The following is a 22,018-nucleotide window of genomic DNA, read 5'->3' as shown; positions in this document are numbered from 1 at the left end:
GTGGTGAAGGGTTGGTTGAGATTTCACTTCGATTCGATTCGATCGCTGTAACTTTGGGGGACTATGGCCTCTAAATAGGCTCTAGCCATTCTCCAATCCGACTGGTCCTTCGGAATCGCCGTAATTGATTACCGGGCAAATAAACCAATTTAAACGGGTCCAAGGGGAAAAACGAGTTGCACGGTATTTGGTTAAGATTTTCCCCTGAACATTTTCGCACCGCTAGTAACAGTATTTTGTGGCATTTTAGTTTACCTGATTCGACTCTTCCCTTTTTTGTAACTTACACTTTTTATTTTTAAATAATCTATCTAGATCTAAGTTTTAACTACTTTTCCCTTCACTCTGTCTAAAACCATGTTTTTTGGTCCACTTCAATGTGTTTTAGTCTGTGGTTCGTCACTAATTAACTTCCTCTGATGAGTTTGTACAATCCTTCCACTTTATTCGACATCTCTTTCGCTGTTTCCTTATACTTCCTTTTCCAACCACCCATTGAACTGAACTTTTTTCGTTTTTAGTGTAGTATGTGCTTAACTCTATCCCTATTTGTCTAGTGTACATTTGAATTGGCCGTATTTGTTTTCAGTGGTCCGGAGACTACAAATATTTTATTAGACAATTTTACTCAAATAATTTTACAACATGCAGTATAAATGTTACGAACGGTAACAAGAATCACTAACTAGTGTGTTTTGTTTAGAATCATAAAAAACTTTGTAAGTTCTGCTCATTATGAGTTATAAGAGTTTGTGAATCTTTTGCGTCTCTCTAAACATATCAGGATTGGAGCGAACCAACCACTGGTTGAAAGCCCCATTAAAAAAAAGTTAATAAATAAATAAATAACATATCAGGATATGCTTGGATCGCCGCCTTCAGTGCCTCGTCAGGACAGGGAGCTTTCTTCATTTTTAGACCCCTGGCAGCCAAAATGAGCTCCTTTTTCCTGATCGGGGTGAGGGTGTAATTTGCTTGACTGTACGAGGTCGCAGGCCACATCACTGTATCGTGTTGCGGGCATAACCCTTTCACGGTGACCATCAGGACACACCATGAGGAAGGAAGCGAACGAGATCTGCAGAAAAGCACTCGACTGGGATCCGCAAGGACAGCGTAGAGGATACAGTTCCTGAGGCACAGGGCGATGCAGCATAGCCAACGACATTTGGGCTGTAGACGAGAACCTATCCTGGCGACAGGTAAAGGCCACGGCGGGTAACCGGCGGCAGTGGAGTTAGGGTTAGGAGTACCGAAAGCATTTTTGAAAACTGGTATATCAGTACAGGAAGCATCAGTACCGGTAATATTGGTACTTGTACCGGTACCCAAAGTTTTTAAAATGAAAATCCTTTAAAGAAAAGAAAAATTTACTAATACTTATTTATTTGAGGCCCTATTCTAAGTCACCCCTCCGCACCTTGCAGTCACCATTACATTTGTACTGTCACTTAGCTAACCGGAGTCTCAGGTGACTTTTAGAACCGCTAATTGTGTTCTCATCTAAAAAATGTAAGTGAGGTGACTATGAGAATAGGGCCCTTGTAAAAATGTGTATTCTTAACCATTATGTGTGTGACAGGGTACCCAGGTACCTTTTTAGTTTGAAAATAGTTATAACTCATTCAATTTGAAAGATACGTCACTGAAATTTTCTGACATCGTAAAACTCATTGATCTTAAGTAAATGAGGTAATTTCCTGCATATCTATCAAGGGGATTAGCAATGAGAGGCATTTAAACTTTTTTATTACGTAAGAGGGCGACAAGGATACCCGGGTTATTTGTTTCGTTGCTGGGCTCTGGTTCAGAGCACAACAAAATTTGTGGGGCTGGTTGTACTATCCTCGTCATCGTTGTCAGCAGCTTAGAACTGGGGTGGTTTGTGCTGTTTTAACCTTCATTCAACTCGATTTTGGGTTACTCGTCGCCAATTTTCCAGGCAATTTTGAAGTGCAGTTTTTTTATTTAAAAATAAAAGAATGTCGGTTTAGATCTGGTCGAGCCATCTCGAACGTTGAGTCCCTCTGTTCTGGATGCCGGTGGGGTTGTTAAATAAAACTGTTTTCCTTAAGACGTTTCAAATCCGTTAGTAATTTCCTCCAGTAGTGTTTGTGGCCTTTGATTCATGTACCCTCCGCCACTCTTCACTTTCAGTTTGTACTCCACCAAATATCGTCCACAAGGACACGTATGTCCTCAGTGCGCATTGTCAAATCCTTAAAACTATCGGTCTAGTAAGGAGTTGTTTGTATATTGTCGGCTTCGTACGGTGGTTTATGTCTCTTGATCGTACCGTTTTGAGAAGGGCGAAGTACGCTCGATGTCTTGTTTGAATACGTCGCTGGATCTCCTCATTTGTGTTGCTGTCCGCGGCCACCAGCGATCCCACATACATGAACTCATCAACCACTTCTGGTTCGTCCGTGTCAACAATTACCGTTCGCGAAAAGCGCACGTTGGTCTCGTTTGAGCCTCTACCATACATGTTTTGGCCTTCGACGCAATCCTCCTAGCTTCCGCTTTCAATCCAGTGCAAATAGCCTACGCCGTGGCAAAGTTTCTGGTTTTAATATTTAACCACGTAGTTTGCGTAGCCAAAAAGTTTGCTACATTTCTGAAAATAAAACTTCTTGATTCGATATCTGCTCGTCGAATCACCCCTTCAAGAGCGATTTTGAAAAGCATGCATGATAACTTGCCAGCTTGTCTCGACCCTCGCCGCGTCTCGAAGAGACTTGAATGTATGTATTCTTACAGCCTCTCACAGCCGAGATTCGAACGTACAACATACCTCAATGCCAACGGAAAGGTAAAATTTTAACATTTTTCTGATTTTATTTCAATTGGATTTTTAAATCCTTATTTGTTGAATAAACTGCCCCCCCCCCCCCCGGGACACTTTTCTGGCTACGTCCCTGTCCAGAGTCAAGTTTTGCGAAAGCATCCAGACTCTGCCTGTGGCGGCGCGACTCCAAAAGGTTGAACAGATTGAATGTCCAAAAGGACATTGAAGGTGCCTTCGCTAACACGTCATTCGCCTCAATTACAACGGCTCTCCTTAACAAAGGAACTAATCAGCCGACAATGAGCTGGACTGAAGCAATGCTGTCAAGCAGGGAAATCACAGCCTTATTGGGAGATAAGTCGATGACAATCTCAGCGATCAAAGGATGTCCTCAAGGAGGAGTTCTCTCCCCACTCCCCACTCTTGCACAAGCTGTCACAGCATGGCCATGAGGTCATTGCGTACGCCGACGACGTGGTACTCATTGTCAAATGGTCACCTTCGCGTACTAAGGGAGTTCAAACTATCACCCCTAGTAACGACAATCTCTGACTGACTGCTCTGACTGCACGGCCTAACATGGATGTTCCGTACAGTGTAATTGTTACTGATCGCGCTGTATGGAGCAATGGACGGCCTGTTCTTCCATCCGGTACCATCTGCTTCTTTACAGATGGATCGGACTTGCACAGGCTCTGGAGTCTACTGACCCGATATCAGGGAAACTATCTCATTAGGAAAGTGGCCCACCGTTTTTCAAGCAGAAGTATATGCAATATACATCTGCACCAAGATATGTCTAAAACGAAAATATAGGTATGCTAAAATCGGAATCTTCACGGACAGCCAGGATGCACAACTGGCTCTCAAGTCCACCAAATGTGCATCCAAATTAGTTTGGGAGTGCAGCACAATCTTGAGGGAGCTCTCCCGCCAGAACAAAGTTTCATTATTCTGGGTGCCTGGACATTGCGGAATCGAAGGCAATAAGCTTGCCGACAGCCTAGCGAGACAAGGATCAGCTCATCAGTTCATTGGCTCCGAACCGTTTCTGGGCACCTCCATATCCGCAGTCAAAATTGAATGACTGACCTGGGAAAAGCTAGAAATAGCATCCAGTTGGTATAAAGCGCACGGCTGTAGACAAGGTAAACAGTTTATCTACCCAGACCCTGCAGTAGTTAACAAACTACTTACCTTAACGCGTAGGGAACTGCGCACAAACACGGGACTCCTCACCGGACATTGTCTCACTCTTTACTATTTAAAAAGAATTGGCAAGGTCTTAACCGACATGTGCCGCTTTTGCAATTTAGAACTAGAAAGTTCAGCGCACTTGCTCTGCTCCTGTGGAGCTCTTGCGTCTTCCAGGTTCAGCTTCTTCGGAAGCTACCTATTAACTCCATACTCAGTATGGAAACTTCATCCCAAGAAGGTAGTTGGTTTTATTAACCATGTAATACCTAATTGGGGCACAGTCTTACAACCCAGCTCAACTCCATCAATGGGCATGAGCAATCCGTAAACTGTGTACAGCAATCGGGGCCAGCCACAAAAGACAATCTTCGTGACTGTCGCAGTGGCATTTTTAAACCCAGTGCCCTTCTGGCATACAAAAAAAAAACCTTATTGTGAAATAGTTCATTGTATGAATTTCTAGACTTTTGACATCCGCATGACTGATGTTCCTGCAACACAATCAGTTCTCTACCTCACTGCGGACACACTGTCGAAACTCCGGATTTTCGGGTACCATATGTGTTTAATGGCCAAATGGTCAGAGAATTTAAAACTAGATAAATAAACGAATCAAATGACACCTATTTCATCAAAATCGGTTTAAAATTGTTAATGTAATAACAATATCAATTTTGGGAATCCGAGTACCCTTGTCGCCCTGCTTAAAGTGTATTTTGTAGCACACATAACGGTTAATAAAGTTACTTACTTTACTTTACGTTTTCGGCGACAATCCGCTTATCGAATCCATGCCGAGCTCAGGAGCCGTCTCCACATTTCTCGGTCTTGTCGCTCTCCAGTCGCCCCTGACACTCGCTGCTCTAGTATCCACGTCAACAGCGCTCATCCAACGGGTATGAATCCGACTCCATGCTCTGCTTTGTTGCCGCCACTGTGTGATGTGATACTTGAATGTCGTACTCGCAATAGGATCTACTGCGCGGAATCTGCGTTTTCCCATCTTCGACCATTGCACTTCTTGGATGGCTGCAACATCGACCTTCATCTTCTGCAGCTCTTTTGCCTGGATAACCGCACGCCGGTTTAAGTAGAGTCCTGAAATTGCAAGCATACCGCCTTACTGGAGCTGCAATGCATAGTCTTGCGGACAGGGCTGTCGTCTTGGGTATAGCTGGTGAGACACAGTGTATCATAAGTCAGCTGCCCGCTCCGGATCAGTCGCTGTTGTATGCCGTCCCTAACCTGGGATACAGCCGCATACCTCATACCTCATACGAAAACGGCGATTCGCCGTGCAGTGGGATCACCGTCGTGAGCCATCTCTAACCTGTAGACAGAGGCTCACGGCTGACAAGGCTGTTCCTTTTGCCAACACTCAGCAGAAGCATGTGTGCCCTGTCCGTTTACGACCTAGTTTGCACCGGGGTTGGTTACCCGATCTCCACTTAGGTTGCTCGTATCCCGGAAATTATGTTAAATTGTTGCTAATGTTCGATTTTATAGACGAATGTCTCAAAAAATTCATAATTGATCAGTACTGAAAGTACCGGTATTCTCTTATGCCAGTACCGGTATCTTGGTACTAGAAAATTAGTCGGTAGTACCGGTATTCCCGGTTCCGGTACTCCCGGTATCCCAACCCTAAGGAGATCTAATTTCATCTCTTTGTTTTGCCGTACCGGTGGTGTATTTTATGGTCAGATAAACCCGACATGTTATACTCTCTGGGAAAATAGTTAGTGAGTTTTATAAACAGAGTATTTTTTTGCATGCTTGCTATTTTAAATAAAATTGTACAAAAAGATATGTTCTATTATTTTTATTTTAAAAATTGTTCAAAATGTCCACCACCGACTTCGATACATTTATTAACTCTTCGTCGTACTTCATCAGAAATACTAATTTCTTCTAATTTATTTCGGACCACTTCTGCTGCAGCAAAGATCTTCGTGATGAGCTGATCTCTTGTGTTGATTGGTACTTTGTAGACCTCGGCTTTCATAAACCCCCACAAAAAAAAATCCATCGGAGTTAAATCCGGGCTACGTGGAGGCCACAAAATAGACCCATTTCTACCTATCCAAGGTTCACGGAACACTAAGTTCAGTTGTTCTCTTACGGTTAAAGTGGAATGTGCCGGAGCTCCATCTTGCTGGAATGTCAGTCGCTGTCGTGTTCGTAATGGGACATCTTCCAGCAAGATTGGGAGCTCGTTCTTTAAAAAATCGAGATAAACAGCAGAAGTAAGCGTACCTTCGAAAATGTATGGGCCGATAAGCCGATTACCAACAATACCGGCCCATACATTTACGGAAAATCGACTCTGAAAACGCGTTGGCTTCACCAAACGCGGATTCCCTTCTGACCAGCTGTGCTCGTTATGGACATTGAAGTACCCTTCACGCGTGAAAGTACTTTCGTCAGTCCATAGAATGTTTTCTAAAAAATGTTCAGTTCTGGCATCCTTTTCGACCATCAGCTCGCAGAAAGTCACCCTTCGCGGTTTGTCGGTATCGAGCAGCCCCTGGACCGGCATTATGTGGTACGGATGCATTCCAGCGGAGTGCAGTACCCTCCATACCGTCCAGTGAGATTGTCCTAGCTGCATGGCAATTCTTCTAGTACTAATACTAGGATTGTTTTCCACTACAGCCAGGATATCCTCCTCCACCGCTGGCGAAATACGGCGTCGTGGTTGTTCAGCAAACAATGAAGAAGAAAAGAGTGTTCCTTCCCTCATTCGACGATGCGTTCTAGAGAACGAATCTATAAGGACTGTTTTGTGGTAAACCTTATTTAAAAAAAACATAATATCACCTTACCTGCAGAGGGTAAGCGTCGATCTGGAAAACGCCGACGATACTCGCGTCTCGCTGCCTCCGCAGATCCGTTACAAAACCCATACACAAAGTGCATGTCTGCCAGTTCTATTGAAGAATACATTTTGTAAAAATAGTGCAGTGTATAGACGCAACTGTCATCAGTTTTGATTCCTGGCCTACTCAGATTGCGAGTTATTGCCAAAATTTAATTACCTAAGTCTAAGGAATAAATAATTCTGCTGGGGTACGACAGCGTTTTGAAGTTAGAATAGATGCTCGAATCAAAAAGTAGGTATCGAACAAAAACGCATTAAGAAGGCATAGTACTTTTTCAATTTATAAAAACCGAATATTTTTTTTTTGATTATTTCGAAAGATTAACATTTTGGCCATATGTGTTTGAAGTCATTTGGATGAATTCCAAAAATTGACAAAGTTACAGCTATTTGTACCGTGCATGTCTGGAGCGATTACACTGCGAATAAAAACTTCAACGCCGTGTTTCTCGAAACCAGGTTTTGAAAGTCGGTACCATAAATATCTCAAGAGGTTTTGAAAGTCGGTACTATAAATATCGGCTCAAGCAATTCTCATGATTCTTTTTTCGTTTGAAATCCAACAAAATTGTCTAGTGTTTGACCCAATCTTTTTTCGATATTGCATTTTTTGTATTTTTTAGAAATGTTTAAAGTCAATTTTACTAAAAACCTTAATTTTATGTTTGAATGTCCGCCATTTTATTATGCGTTCGAATTAAAAAAAAGGATGGGTCAAACACGAGATAATTTAATATACTTTCATATCGTTTTGGAATTTTTCAATTCGGATAAGCCCCCCAGCGCCAATCCATGCTACCGCAATTCATGTTTTTTTTTGAATGACTATCTTCATGGAGCCGTAGAGGAAAGGGGAAGAGGTTCTCATATGAAAACAAAATTGTAAATATTAGTATTAAATGTAATGTTTTAGATGCAAAAAACCTGATTCGATTGGCTTTTCGCATTATTGAGAAATAAATGTTTGAAATAAGGTAAAAAATATGGTGTAAAAAGTACTACGCCCCCAAGATCTATGCGATAAACTCAAAAACATATTCGAAATTGTTTGTGTTATAACAAATATTCAGCACATTAAGTCGACTTCTACATGTTTGCTTTTGTTAAAAAAATATAAAATTTGGTAAATACTGCCCAAAAATAATAAAAATACATATCATATTTCACGATCAAATGTTATCCTCAATTGTCGTCATAATATTCATAAGGCTCACTGCGCGGATTGATATGACAATCAAAAATTTAATAAAAAACTACCTTTTTGGACACATGATTCTTCCACGACTGCACACTTAAAAAAACACCGGATTCGGTAAAATTTTATCAAAGTCTAAACAGCTGAACGTTTGAACGTGAATCCGTAAAGGTCAATATGCATTATCGAAATTTTCATTGAACGTTCAGCAGCTTAGATTTCGGTTAAATTTTATCGAATGTTTTAAGTGTATGCGCAGTATTTGAACCTTGAATAATTCTGTCATAACTGATTGCCATTTGAAAAAAAGATATTTAGTCTATCAATTTAATACTCAGTTTTCTTTTATAATTCCCATCTTGTTATTTTCTGATTTGCATTATGAAAAAAAAGTTGGTTTATTGTGGAATACAACCCAAAGTTTACCGCATTCGTATCGCACACTTTATTCATACCTCCACGTAACCACTTGGGATCGCATGAAGCAAACATCCATTAATCACAAGCTTTATTGATTGTAATTAAAAAAAAAGTGATTAATAACAAAACTTTGGGATTAGAACCCAGTGCCAACAGAACTGATGACGCAGACTTTACTGATATCACCACGTGAACACCTATGGTTGGTTCGAGAAAATAATGTTGATGAGTTGCGTTTGTTGACTCTGTGTGTTTGTCTCCATAGAGACATAATGCGCCGCTATGTGCAATGTACGATCGAGCAAGTACGGCAAGGGACGTCGAAGTTTCACGGTGTGTTCAACATTAAATTTAATTAAAAATTAAACTGCATTCAACAGCATTCAGATTAAATCTGAAATATCTCTCAAATTAATGGAGATAGAAGAATAGTGTAAAAGAGATAAATGTAGATGAATCAATGGCCGTTCTTTATAAATTTATGAAAGACTAGGTTCACGAGCTACTTTACTAGATAATTGTAAAAAACCTGTGATAAATGAGATACCATGAGAAGTTTTTTCTTGAAAAGTGTTTTTGTTTCATGTTTTTCTGTAATATTTATACACGATCTAACAGAAAATCTTCTCAACTTTCCATTTAACATAAAATAAACACAAATTAGTACGTTCATTTTCAACATAAATTAGATAATGTGCAAAAACGTAAAAAAACAGTAAAATGCTCATATTTCTGTAACCAGCAATTTGCGACCCCATGTTTCATAGAGTTTTTTTCTTGTCTAGGGTTCCTCTATCTGTGGTAAAAATATCCCAGATAGGGAACCTAACACCCTGTATAGATTTACGATGTGTAATGCGTTATTACACAACCTCCACTCCGTGTGTTACGTAATATGGGAATAGTACCAAAAGATGGCAGCTCTATTGGATCCAGACGACGGGATACCAATTGCATGAATAAATAAAAACCCAAATTCGTAATTTCCGTAATAAGGCTCATAAATTATTTTCACAAACGTTACGTAGGACATTTATATGTATATTCATAGTAAAAGCATTTAAAATCGAAAGTCGGATTAATATTTCCATATTCAAATAAGCAACTTATACAAATCATTAAACCCATTCAATTTCCAAAAAACGGTACTTCTGCAAGTTACCCCGTCGAAGGGGTTACTAGCAACAAACTTGTTTAAAATTTTTACAACAGCCAATATTGATTACATATTTTTTCTTGATATGTGAGATTATTCTATCCTAGACCTAATAACTTCGGGGTATTTAAATGCCCTTAAATGTACTGTAGTTTAGATGTAGATAAGTTTTTATTTGCACTCATAGTTGAGAACTGTTGCAAGTTACCCCGTTTGACGGTATTCTTTAATCTTTCTTGAAAGCCACTTATAAGATGAATTACACTTATTAATAATGCAGTTTTATGGGGTTTTCAAGCTTCTTCAAACATACTTCAGAACTGTAAATCAAATAGGATAAAATTCACCTAAAGAAAACCATTTTAAAAGCTGATAAACTCTGCAACGCTCTAATAAAACTTCTATTAGAAATTAATTAAACCACAGTGTGACACATATATATTCGAACAAAAATCATGTAATGCTTACAGCGACATATACAATTAATACAATCAATCCTAGACCATGTGTGTGCGGCATCATGACTTTTATTTTCGTATTGTATCTCGTTAGGTGTGCACGTACCAGAATTTGAGTCGTTGAGTCGATCAACGTTACGGTCGTTGATAATAAATAAATTGTGAAACGGTGCTACATACGGCATTATCTGTCGTGACCTCAAACATCACGGCATAAAAAGAAGATTTGTATTATACACTAAAAAGATTTGTCGAAACGGAATCTGTTGAAAACCGTAAAAAAAGCCGAAAGAAAACGAAGCGTTAAAACTGCAGAGGTCAAAAGGTTGTTCGAGAACGAATTTGTCGCAGTTGCGATCGGGCCGCACGAAAATGGCAGTTCAGCTGAATATCAAAAGGAATGGATCAATGGATCTATGGATCTGGATATGAGAGTATTTCAAACACGTAAAATCCATGGATTAACGGAAGCAACAAAACAAAAACGGCAGGAAAGATGCATAGTGCTGCTCTGTCAGCACGATGTTTCAGAAGTGATCTGCAGAGAAAATTTTCGTTCTTCAAACACCGCATTCTGCTCAAAATGATCAAATGAACATGGACGTTCCAAAGCACAAACGGAATGTATGACGATACCAAAATTCATCAACGGTCATGGTATGGGGTCCTTAGTTGCGCGAGCCCCCATGAAACCCGCCTGATGAATCCCTACGAAACCTTGTGCTATCGGTGACAACCGGCGTAACAGGATCTGGGAGAGTACCTTGTAGGCGGCGTTTACCAGCGTAATACCACGATAGTTGCAGCAGTCTAGCCGATCACCCTTTTTGTAGATGGGACAAATCACTCCTTCCATCCATTCCTCCGGTAGCTTTTCCTCCTCCCCAATCCTCGAAATAACCCAGTGTAGAGCCTTTGCTAGCGTTTCTCCGCCATGTTTATAAAGCTCTGCCGGTTGGCGGTCCTTCCCAGCGGCTTTATTGGTCTTCAGCAGCCCGATTTCTCGTTTGACTTCTTGGAGATCAGGCGCCAGGACATTACTGTCTTCCAAGGGCGCTCCTAGGTTAATTTCCGTTCCGCCTCCTTCTGCGACTTCGCCATTGAGGTGTTCATCAAAGAACTGCTTCCATCTGTCGACCACCTCGCGCAACTACGGGCCAAATTTTTACTATCCGACAAATCTTGCAGAAATGTCGGGAGTACAACGTGCCCACGTATCACATTTTTATTGATTTCAAAGCAGCATACGATACAGTCGATCGAGACAAGCTATGGCAGATAATGCACGAATTCGGTTTTCCGGACAAACTGACGCAACTGATCAGAGCTACATTGGATCGAGTGATGTGTTTCGTACGCATCTCTGAGACACTCTCGAGTCCCTTCGAGACGCGGCGAGGGTTGAGACAAAGTGACGGTTTATCCTGCATGCTGTTCAACATCGCTCTTGTGGGGGTGATCCGACGAGCGGGCATCGAAACGAGAGGCACGATTTTTACCAAGGGTAGCCAACTTCTAGGCTTTGCAGATGATTTCGATATCATAGCCAGGAACTTTGCGACAGCGGAAATAAAATAAATACTTAAAACTATTAAAATAAATACGTCGAAGACCAAATACATGAAAGGAAGAAGCTCGAAAGAAACTTACGCGCGCCTCCCACGGACGGTAACCGTTGACGGCGACGAACTAGAAGTGGTAGAAGAGTTCGTGTATTGGGGATCGCTGGGGACCGCGAATAACAACACTAGTAACGAGATCCAGCGGCGCATCCAAGCGGGAAATCGGGCCTACTTTGCCCTTCGTAAAACGCTACGATCAGGAAACGTACGCCGCCGCACGAAGCTAACAATGTACAAAACTCTTATTAGACCGGTAGTTCTTTATGGACTTGAAGCCGTGACGCTGCTCACGGAGGACATACGCGCCCTTGTCGTGTTCGAGCGGAAAGTGTTGCGGACGATATTTGACGGAGTACAAACGGAAAGCGGAGAGTGGCGGAGGCGTATGAATCACGAGCTACAGGCACTGCTTGGGGAGACTCCCATCATACATCTAGCGAAAGTTAGCAGGCTACGGTGGGCCTGACACGTCGTAAGGATACCGGACGACAGTGCGACGAAAATAGTCCTCTTCAACAACCCCACCGGCACCAGGAACAGGGGGCCCAAAGTGCACGATGGCTCGACCAGGTCGAAAGCGATTTGCGACTTCTGAGACGACTAGGAAATTGGCGACGAGTGGCCCAAGACCGAGTTGAATGGAGACGAGTGCTTGAAACAGCACGAGTCACCCCGGCTCTATGCTGCTTAAGAAGAAGAAGGAGAAGAAGAAGAAGGTATGGGGAGGCATTTCAAAGAAAGGGAAATTTCCTCTATTATTTATTGATAAGGGTGTGAAAGTTAATGCAAATACTATCTAGAATTGGTCTTAGAACAAAATTTGATACCTTACGTTCGGGGAATGTATGGTGAAGTATATTATGGCTTTAAACAGGATGGAACTCCAACCCACACTGCAAATCTTGTGAAGACGTGGTGCAAAACCACTCCGACGAGTTTCATTTCGAAAAAGGAATGGCCTCCAAGTTCTCCTGAGTTGCATCAACTGGATTTTTGTGTATGGCGGTACATGCTGCAGAAGCTCAAGGGTTATAAATATCATAATTTGGATGAATTCAAGTTTGTTATCAACAAGATATGTGAAGATATTCCGATAAAAGTAGTGTGTACCGCAAGTAACGACTTCAAAAAGCGTTTGAAGCGTGTTATCCAGGTAAAAGGCGATTCAATAGAGTAATTATTGTTTGTTGCGTCCTGTATCTATGGCTTTATAACTTCAAAATAGCTTAACTGAAATACCTATTCTTAAAATTTCTCCACAAGCATTAAAAAATAATGCAACCGGTAACAAGTTTAAAGATATGTAAGCACTTCGAAAGCAACACTGGTACCGTGCGGTACAAGGCTCTTGCGTTTGTCCGTAGGAAGAAAACATCGCATAGTCTATTTTCGATTTACCGCAACGGATTTCCAAATATTTTTCCAGTTAATAAGCTTCAACCATGTTTAACAAATAAAATCTTTTCTGATAGTAATCTGGTTACGTTCTCAAAAAAAAAAACCCTTTATGGACCAGTGTTGTACTACTTAGGTACTTCCATTTTCTCCTACACTGCTACCTATATACCCACTGAAAACTGATTTGAACTCGATGGGTGTAAAAGTGTAGGAAATCTGTTGATTTTCTCGTTTGGTTTGCTCGAAGCTGAAATTGCTTCTTCCGATCGAAGATTGCTGACCACTGTTGAAAATCCGGAGCGCATCCTCCGACAAAGGACAAGGAGTGGAAAATCTACATACTCTTGGATAAAGTGTAAATCGGATTTCCATGTTGTTTTGATAAATTGGTTTACCATCGTCTGAATATTGAATTTGTTGCTCGAGACGTTCATGGTATATACAGACATATACGCTTTTGATTTTCGTTTTCAATTTATGGGCAGTCTTGTTAGCAATCAAAATCGGGTGTGGATTTTCGAAGGCTGCATGACGTTTATCGAGGATTGTTGTTTAAAAAAGTAATCCAAATCTCTGCACTGTTATAGGTATTGAGTTCATGAAAACTGAATTTTCATAGGGCGTAGGAAAAAAAAGGATCATTTCTTTGTACCGTATCAGGTGGATAATGTCAAAAAAAGCGTGAGAAATTTCAATAGCTTTATTATTTTTATTGCTTTGTTCGTTGATAATACTTTTTTGTTACCTCTTCCAACCAATCAATTTCCGCACGACACTGAGGCGCAAAATGCCTCCCAGTAAAGCTACAAAACACCCGACAGCCAAACTGTATACAAGGATGAAAGGATCAGCACGATGTGGTTGTTAGTCGTCGGATCGCACGACATAACTATTTCAACCGACCGAGTCAACCGAACGACAAACTGGAGACATGGGAACGGGAACCGGTTCTCGATATCGGCGGAAGACTAAAAACGGACTATTTTAGCCTCTCAGCCTGGCAGGCTGGCAGTGGCTTCTTCAGAAACCTTCCCAATCGACTCGTTTTCCATGACCAACCTGCACAATTCTGCCGGTATTGAATAAGAATCCTTATTATTTTATTTCGTTATGTTCCGACTTCTCAGGTGGATTTTTTTGCTCTTCTATATAACTTTTCTCTTGTTGTAGGGTTTTCTTTTCTGCATTTATTTGCTTCCTTTCCGGTACATTTAAATGAGGGTTTTATTTTTGGCACAAATTTAAATCGACAGCTCGTCGGTTCCGGATCCCTTCTGTTTATTTATTTCAGTATATTTTGCTGAGCATATACACAGGATTTATGTGCATTGAATTCTATGAATCTAGTTTCGTTGACGATTTTCGTTGCCAAAACGGTCTTGGTAGGGTTGGCAGTACACTCTTAGAATTCGACGAAATTTTGTGGGTTTAAAGATCAAGTTCAATTAAGCAAAACTTAGTATATTCTTTGTCAGTTTTTGCTTTCAAGGGTCATCTAGATTGCTGCTTTTGAAAATGCTGAGTTGTTTCTTTATTTAGAATTTAATATGACCTAAAAGAACCAAGATATAAAAAAATTAAATTAATGGACGCGCGCATTTTCATTCTTGATGGTTTTGATATTACATGAGAAATTGCTTGTTTAAAATGCTCCATCTCGGGATCACTGTAAAATATCTTTTTGTTATTTTGATGTAAAATAAATATAGAAGAAATGAAGACGTTTGAATTTTCATGATAAAATTATACTTACTAGAACAAAATTTAGGTTTCAAATCGAAAAAGAGAAATTGCTAAAAATAGTAATATTTATTTGGACAATTCCTTGGACCTTGGAAATTTGTAAAGAAGAGCTTGTTTCTAAACCTAATATTTCCGGAGATTGGCAGCAAAGTCTCTCGATAAAGAAGAAGTCAAGTTCCAAGGCTTTGCTATTTCCGGAGATATTAGCTAAAGAGGGATTTTTCCATTGACGTTCAACCGATAGCGACACCAGATTTTTACTGTTTGACCTATGATATGAAAATTTAATCCCAAAATTTAAATAAAAGCCCAAGTAATTCGGTTACCTGTGCGTGGAAGAAGGACGTCGGACGGCGTCCGACACAAACGAAAATATTTGGAATCAGACGACAAACTTTTACCGTACGTAATCGATTTAAATAGAACAAGAGAAACGAAAAAGTACGTCACCATATGACCCCGAAAATTTTGCAATGTACACTCTATAATATCGTCCTTGCTTCGGCTGGACTTATACTAAAATTGGAGCGATACACTCTTCAATATACATGCTTAGCGGGAGAACGACTGTTGGCTTCTCGTTAGATGCTACACGAATAGTACGCAGAGATCGTCGACAGCATATGTAAAACAGTCAAATGATCGTTTTGGTAGCGCAATCTGGAAAGTTGAATGAAGAAAACGTACGCATTGACATAGTCACAGCCAGGCCTTGCTTGCCAGCCTTGACCGTCTATTCCCATGTCAAGAGCGGCTCTTGAATGTGATTCCACTATAAGGCGGAACATCATTTTCTCAATCTAGTGAGCGTTGCACTCTATGGTAGGAGCGGGTCACGACAGCGTCCGACCTAAAGCAGGCGACTGAATTAAGAAACGTGTTATCTCGATCGCTTAAATAAAGATGACAACCTCATCACAAGACTCGTATAGCGTGCCTCTAGTACGTGGACCCCCGTTCGTTTGACGGTTTAGTAGGCAGGTAGCGAAACACAAATTTTGGCACGGTGGCACTGCAGGAGATCTGTTGCCAGACGAGAAGGTGTACAAGATCCGTAGCATCCAAGCCCGTTTCCCCAAAGCGGCGTAGTCTCTAACGAGCTGGGAACGAGTTTTATAGGGTTGGGCAGGTTCATGTGTTGGACAGGAAGGCGATCAACAAGGAGATGTATCTGTTGAGAACAAAAAACCATTGCATCGAATTCAGCATCGTCAACGTCGTACACGGCCTGCACGAAGGTAAACTCTATAACAACAAGGTAGCGTTCTACGGGCAGCAAGAGGTAAAGTACGATAGCTGTTCTCCAAGGGACATCAAAATTGGGGATACGAACGCCCAGGTCGGTGGGGAAGCGATCCCAAGTAATGTAAGTTTTATTACACTCTAATTGGGGTTTTCGTGACCAATTCTGGTTATAAAGGCCATCGTAAGAGAGTAATAAAACTCAAATTGTTACTTGGAATGTAATGCCGGTGATAGGACTCCGTAGTCCGTCTATCGATATGAACGATAACCCTTCCTTTCCCAAGGCCTGGTAGCTGAGGCACTTTTTTTCTCACAAAGGTAATACTAAGGCTACTTGGAGATTTTCTGAACAACGAATGATGAATCTAATCGACCACATTCTAATCAGTTTTCTTGGCACACCACCAACATAAGGAGTACGCATACTGACTCGGACCATTATTGGATCGGACAGTGTGTGTTCAAATTGAGCGGTTCAATGGGGAACGTCAGCAAGCGATCAGGAGGAAGAAATTGTAAACACTATCAAACTATTGCTACGAGAAAGTCTTGACGAGCGCGGAGGAAAAAGTGCCAGAAAGAGGTCAAAAATCGTAAAGAATTAGGAGAACTATTCCGGGTTAATGGCATGTGTAAATTCGAGGAAATAGTTCATGGCAAGGAACCATCAGTAACGACATTTCGTTTACAAGAGTGGTGAGAAGGAGAAACTTCAGCAGGAATGGATGGAACGAGTAGAAGGAGAGTCTATCAACAAATGTATGAAAAGTAAAGGCTCAAAACAACATTCGTGTCCCGCGTACAGTGCCTATCGAGAGATCGCTCTTGATCGAACTTGAAGTGGTTGATGAGACAAGAACGCAAATAATGAGTTTCAAGAACGTATTCAAGTGGGAAATGGGGACTTCTTTGCTTCTTTGCAGAATGTCCAAGACATTCTGATTAAAGAGCATACGCACGAACGGCATGATATACAATACAGTATTTTGATTTACTTTGATATCCTCCAGGTGTTTTTCTGTGTTCCGCACTTTGTTTTTTTGCCAGTATCACTATTGATTGAGCGCTTATGTTTTGTTTACCCATGCATAAAATCTTTAGTTGGTACCATTCCCTATAACTAGTCCTGATAAGAGTCTTCAGAATAGACCCATTCTAAAATCACTTGACATCAAGTAAGCTGATTCCATTCCTGATTTCCATGTTAGCCCATGACAATTCACTTGTCATAGCAGATGCGTTAACCTTGCGACTCCTCTGAGAGTTCTCCTATGATTAGTAGTCCAATTTCTGCGGACTTGAGATTGTAACTTCGCCTACGGAAGACGTATGTATAATTGTCGCATTTGGTTTTTTGTTGGAGTACAAACGGAAAGCAGAGAGTAGTGCAGGCATATGACTTACGAACTGCAGCCACTTCTTGGCGAGTTATCCGTTAATCTGGCGAAAGACGGTCGGTTATGGGGGGGCGACCACGTGGCCAGGATATCAAGCAACAGTGCCGTGGTATCTGTTCTCTTCAAGGATCTCACTGACACTAGCAATAGAGAGGTCCAACGAGTCAGATGGCTCAATCAGATCAAAACTGACTTGTGAATGTCAAGACGCTCAAGGAATTTGTGACTTAGTGGAGTTGAGAGCAGTTCTTGATACGGCACAAGCCAAGGAACAATTTAAATTTTATTGCATCTCATAACGTGTAATAAAACCTTTAATGTTACTTGGAAACTCACCCCGGCTCTATGCTGCTAAAGAAAAAGAATATATTTTTGTGATTGAAATAAATAAAAACTGTTCGATTTCATTCAAGTATTTTACTGGACCAAACTTGTAGACAACGAGCTAAACCTGTCGGCGAATTGCTGAAACTACGGTTCCTTTGCTAGTTGTCACTGGGGTGCTAGGGTTTTTGTTACAGACTAAATAAGGCTCTTATATTAAAAGAAGGTTAAAGACTAATTTGTGTGATTGACGTCGTATTCGATAACTTGTTGTATGTGTTTTAAATAATTATTTTCGTCCAGGAAACGCAAATCTTTCTTAATTCTGTCTTGGCCAGCATTTGATTTCAATAGTGTTGCATAGGCGTATGTCGTAATACAGGTTTTGCGTCAATTTTTTTTCACTAAATGTTCGGTTTTGACTCTTAGAAATGATACCCATATAAAACTTTCTTTATTAAAGCCTCTAACTACTGTAAAAATTAAAAACTAAAATACGTATATGTCAACCCGTCACTTCTCGGATGTATTACATGCCTTTTTGTACCAGTGTCCTATATTTTCACCACTTCGAAACCCTTTGTGCCACTCTTTACTCTTGTGGCAAGCAACAAACGAAATGAAAAAGAAGGTAATCATTAGCTTTTCATTCGTTTTGTCCGTTTCACTCAACCGCTGATACACATATGTCAAAAACTGTTGTGCAATGCTGCCAAAAAATCTGTAAATTTTGATAAACAGTGCAGCCGAAACGAATTTTTTAAAACTCATCATTCGTAATTTGGTGAAAAGAAACTCAACGTTCTTGCAATTTGCATTATTTAAAAAATCGTAGTAAATTCTAGAGTCAACGAAAAAAATATATTTTTGCACCATTGTCACTCGTATTGCGAGTACTTTCGAGAAAAATAAGAAAAGGAGGGGTATGATCTGACGGAAAACCTTTATTATAACACCAAATAAGCATCAAAAAGAAAAGCCTATTCACCGTTTAAATACACAGATTTTGTATGTTAAGTTATGTTAAGTTATAATGATACCGCTCGATCCAACTTGTTATCGTCGTCAATATCTAAATTTTTTTATCGACTGTTTTCACAAAATGTATATATCTCTTTGTGTTTCTTTTTTTTCTTCTTCCTGTTTTCGACAGAGAATCCGCCCGACGGAACCATCCGCTAGCTTGCGAATGTGATATACTGGAAACATGTTCGATGCGCCTCTCGTTGCTGCAAATGACATTCGGCAAACATATCGAGCGAAAGCACTGTTGTTTTTTCCCCGGTGGGGTAAGTAGTATACTCTTTTTTTTTCTGCTTCCTTTTCTTACCTTCGCTGCTCCTGCTGGTCCACCTGGTGAGGATTGCATACTCTGCTTACTGCCCTTCGAATCGAAACATGTCTATTCGGAAATCGATTTACCGGTAAACGCCGATGCATAGATAATCCGGTCACGTCTTTATGAACGAATTTAGAATATTATTATTTGATGTGATGCCTTTACATTTTTGCAGCAGTTTTTTTTTTTCAAAATTATAAGCAAATATAACCAGTAACAATGCTTTTTATCTGTTACTAAGTTGAAAGTTCGCTTGAAATCTCATCCTGATTTGTTTATTAGTTTATTTTGTAATTAGATAATTTTGGACAATTTTGAATGTTAAGAAAATACCAAAGGCTACGAATTCGCTACGGCTACGATTTACCATCCTTGAATTCACCAACAGTTTGATTGCGAAATAGTTCAATTTCACGCAGCATATTCGCGCGAACTGAGTCTGATTGACAAATAGATAAACTGTCAAAACAAAAATGTATATATCGTACTGTCACGTACGTGACCTTTTCCCAAACATGTACGAGCACGAGCATATATTGGCGGTATCCACTGGAAAAGCGCTACTCGGATACACAAAAGCGGGCCCCAGACCACGGGCCATATCTATAGGAACTGCCAGAGTGGTATAATGTAAGTCCCGGCTTGCAACGACCAACCAGACCCGAAATTCGTCCGTTAAGTACACGATGCTGCTGGCTGTTGCAAGTACGTAGTGGAGCGTCGGCTACGGGCAATGAATGGTTCGGAACAGATTGCTCCTGGAGGGACAATTTGCCGACTTTTTTGTGAAGAGGAAAACGCGATGAAAAACTGTAACATTGCACTTCTTCTATTCATCAATGAGGGCCATTATAGCGAGTGCCATTGAAATATGTCTGACTGGAGCGATAAATCTCGTAATAGTAGGAATATTCACCAAACGAATTTATCTCCAAGGAAGAAGAGGCGGAATAAATTTAATTTGTTCAGAATGAATTGTGTAACCAAGACCGTTTGGAATTCGAGCGATCCGGGCGAAGAATTAGCAATTTAATGATTGAAGCTATGCGCGTTTTTTTATATTTTCGATTGAATATTATATATTGTGTGCTCACTTATCTGTCTTCGAAAAATGGTCGACTTTAAAGTATACCAGGAACAACAAAAATTTTAGTCCTTTACAATATTCATTCTATTATCTGATCCAACTACAGTTGATTGTGTAATTTACCCGATTTCATATTCGCCTTCAGTCAGGCTACGTTCCGATATTGCAGAGTGTTACAGAACCCCCGTTGCATTGTCCTTTCACTCCATCGAGAAACGCTCCCGGTTCGGGTTCTGCTTTTTTTATTTAAACAGCCAGATAGTGAAACCAAACTCAATCAGCGAAAAAGCTTCAATCCGCATCGACCCCTCGGATGGGAAAACAATCATCGAGATTATTTTCCTTTTTAGCATTAAATAGAAGCAGTTGTAACAAAGCGAAGCAAAAAAAGCACCAGTATAGAGAAGAAAAAAAATTAATCTCATCCGTTCTGGTATATTTCGTCTTTACTTTGCCGAGGCTTCGGGGATGAGTAAGGAATTTTCTTGGTGGCATACTGGTCATATCGGATCAGTGCCCAAATAACAATGAAAGATTTTTCCACGATTAAACGCAAGCTCAGCGCTTCGGTGAACTATGGCTCTAACTTTCCTCTACCCTTTTGTTGATACTAGCAGTAACGACATAGTCAATCGTTGGTCAGAGACCGTTCCGTTCTCCGCCCAGCCGGTCCAGTGCGAATGAATGAAGAATGGTCTGACCCGGAGGGAAGAAAACAATCGAACAGTATTTTTCACTCAATCAAACGAGTAGAAGAAATGTTTTATTACTTAGTGCTTCTAGCTGTGATTGATCTCTTGTAAAGGAGCAATATTCTACTACTGCATACTGTATTGGCTCGATTTTTTTGGCCCGATGGTTTGCCCGGTGCGTTCGGTTTGGTAATAGTTGCTTTATTGGAATGGAAGATCTGGTTCTAAGTAACAGTTATCATAGTTTTTCAAGTCTGATTTAATTTGGATACTGCTGGACAATGACAATGGTGTAATGTCACTTCTCTCAAAACGATTGACAGGGTCATTTGGTCGACATAGGTTCAATATGAATTATACAGAATTATTTTTCGAGCTCCAAATTACGGGAAGTGTTGCAAAGTGTTGGAAACCCGTCAGTTGAACCGTCCTGTAGGAGTTTGTTTCGGATTTTTACAGCACTTCTAGATTCCTTAGCGTTCGTAATGACTCTTGAGGATATCTTCACTCTTTGGAGCTCTAGGCGAAAATGGGTGTTTTTCTTCCTAGAATCTCCAGCAATGGCAAAAGAAAATCGCTCCAGCAAATCGTCAGTTTCTGACTCGTCAGATGACAAGGTTTCATAGAGGTTCGGAAATATTAGGTTATTAGGCGCGGCTCTTTGAGCATATCTGCGAAGGCGAGTTTGGAACGCTGTTTTGTTGAATTTCACTTAATTCAATCACTACCAAACGCGTACGCGTGGTATGTCGCGAGCTTATGCGAAGTCTCTCCACGATGTAGGGACATCACTTTCCTGCATCTCTCCAAGGATATCATCTGCATGATTCTCCCCACACTTCCCACGTGTGCCTTATTGTAATAGTATGAGGCCTATGACTCAACTGTTTGCAATTAAGGCAGCTCACGAACTCTGATATAAAGATGCCTATTGGTAGACGAAGATTTACCTACACATACGAGGCTAGGCGGAGCAGATCCGGTGAAAGCCAGGCCATACCGTTATCAAGAGATACTTTGTGCAATTACTTTGCAGTGTCTTTACCGGTCTTACATTGAAATCTTTAAATCAACCA

General features: G+C 40.6%; 1 protein-coding gene across 2 annotated transcripts in view; it reads left to right on the top strand.

Annotated features, from left to right (window-relative positions):
- LOC128734027 (uncharacterized) overlaps positions 1 to 22,018 on the top strand; it is a 206,407-nt gene that overhangs the window by 157,251 nt on the left and 27,138 nt on the right. For both annotated transcript variants that reach the window (XM_053827993.1, XM_053827992.1), the window contains exon 5: positions 18,978 to 19,113. In XM_053827993.1, coding sequence (XP_053683968.1) covers positions 18,978 to 19,113 — 136 coding nt within the window. The remainder of the gene's footprint in view (positions 1 to 18,977; positions 19,114 to 22,018) is intronic.

Source organism: Sabethes cyaneus, chromosome 2 (assembly GCF_943734655.1).
Source record: "Sabethes cyaneus chromosome 2, idSabCyanKW18_F2, whole genome shotgun sequence".
Taxonomy (NCBI): domain Eukaryota; kingdom Metazoa; phylum Arthropoda; class Insecta; order Diptera; family Culicidae; genus Sabethes; species Sabethes cyaneus.
The sequence above is the reverse complement of the archived record's forward strand: the minus strand, read 5'-3'. Positions and strand labels throughout refer to the sequence as shown.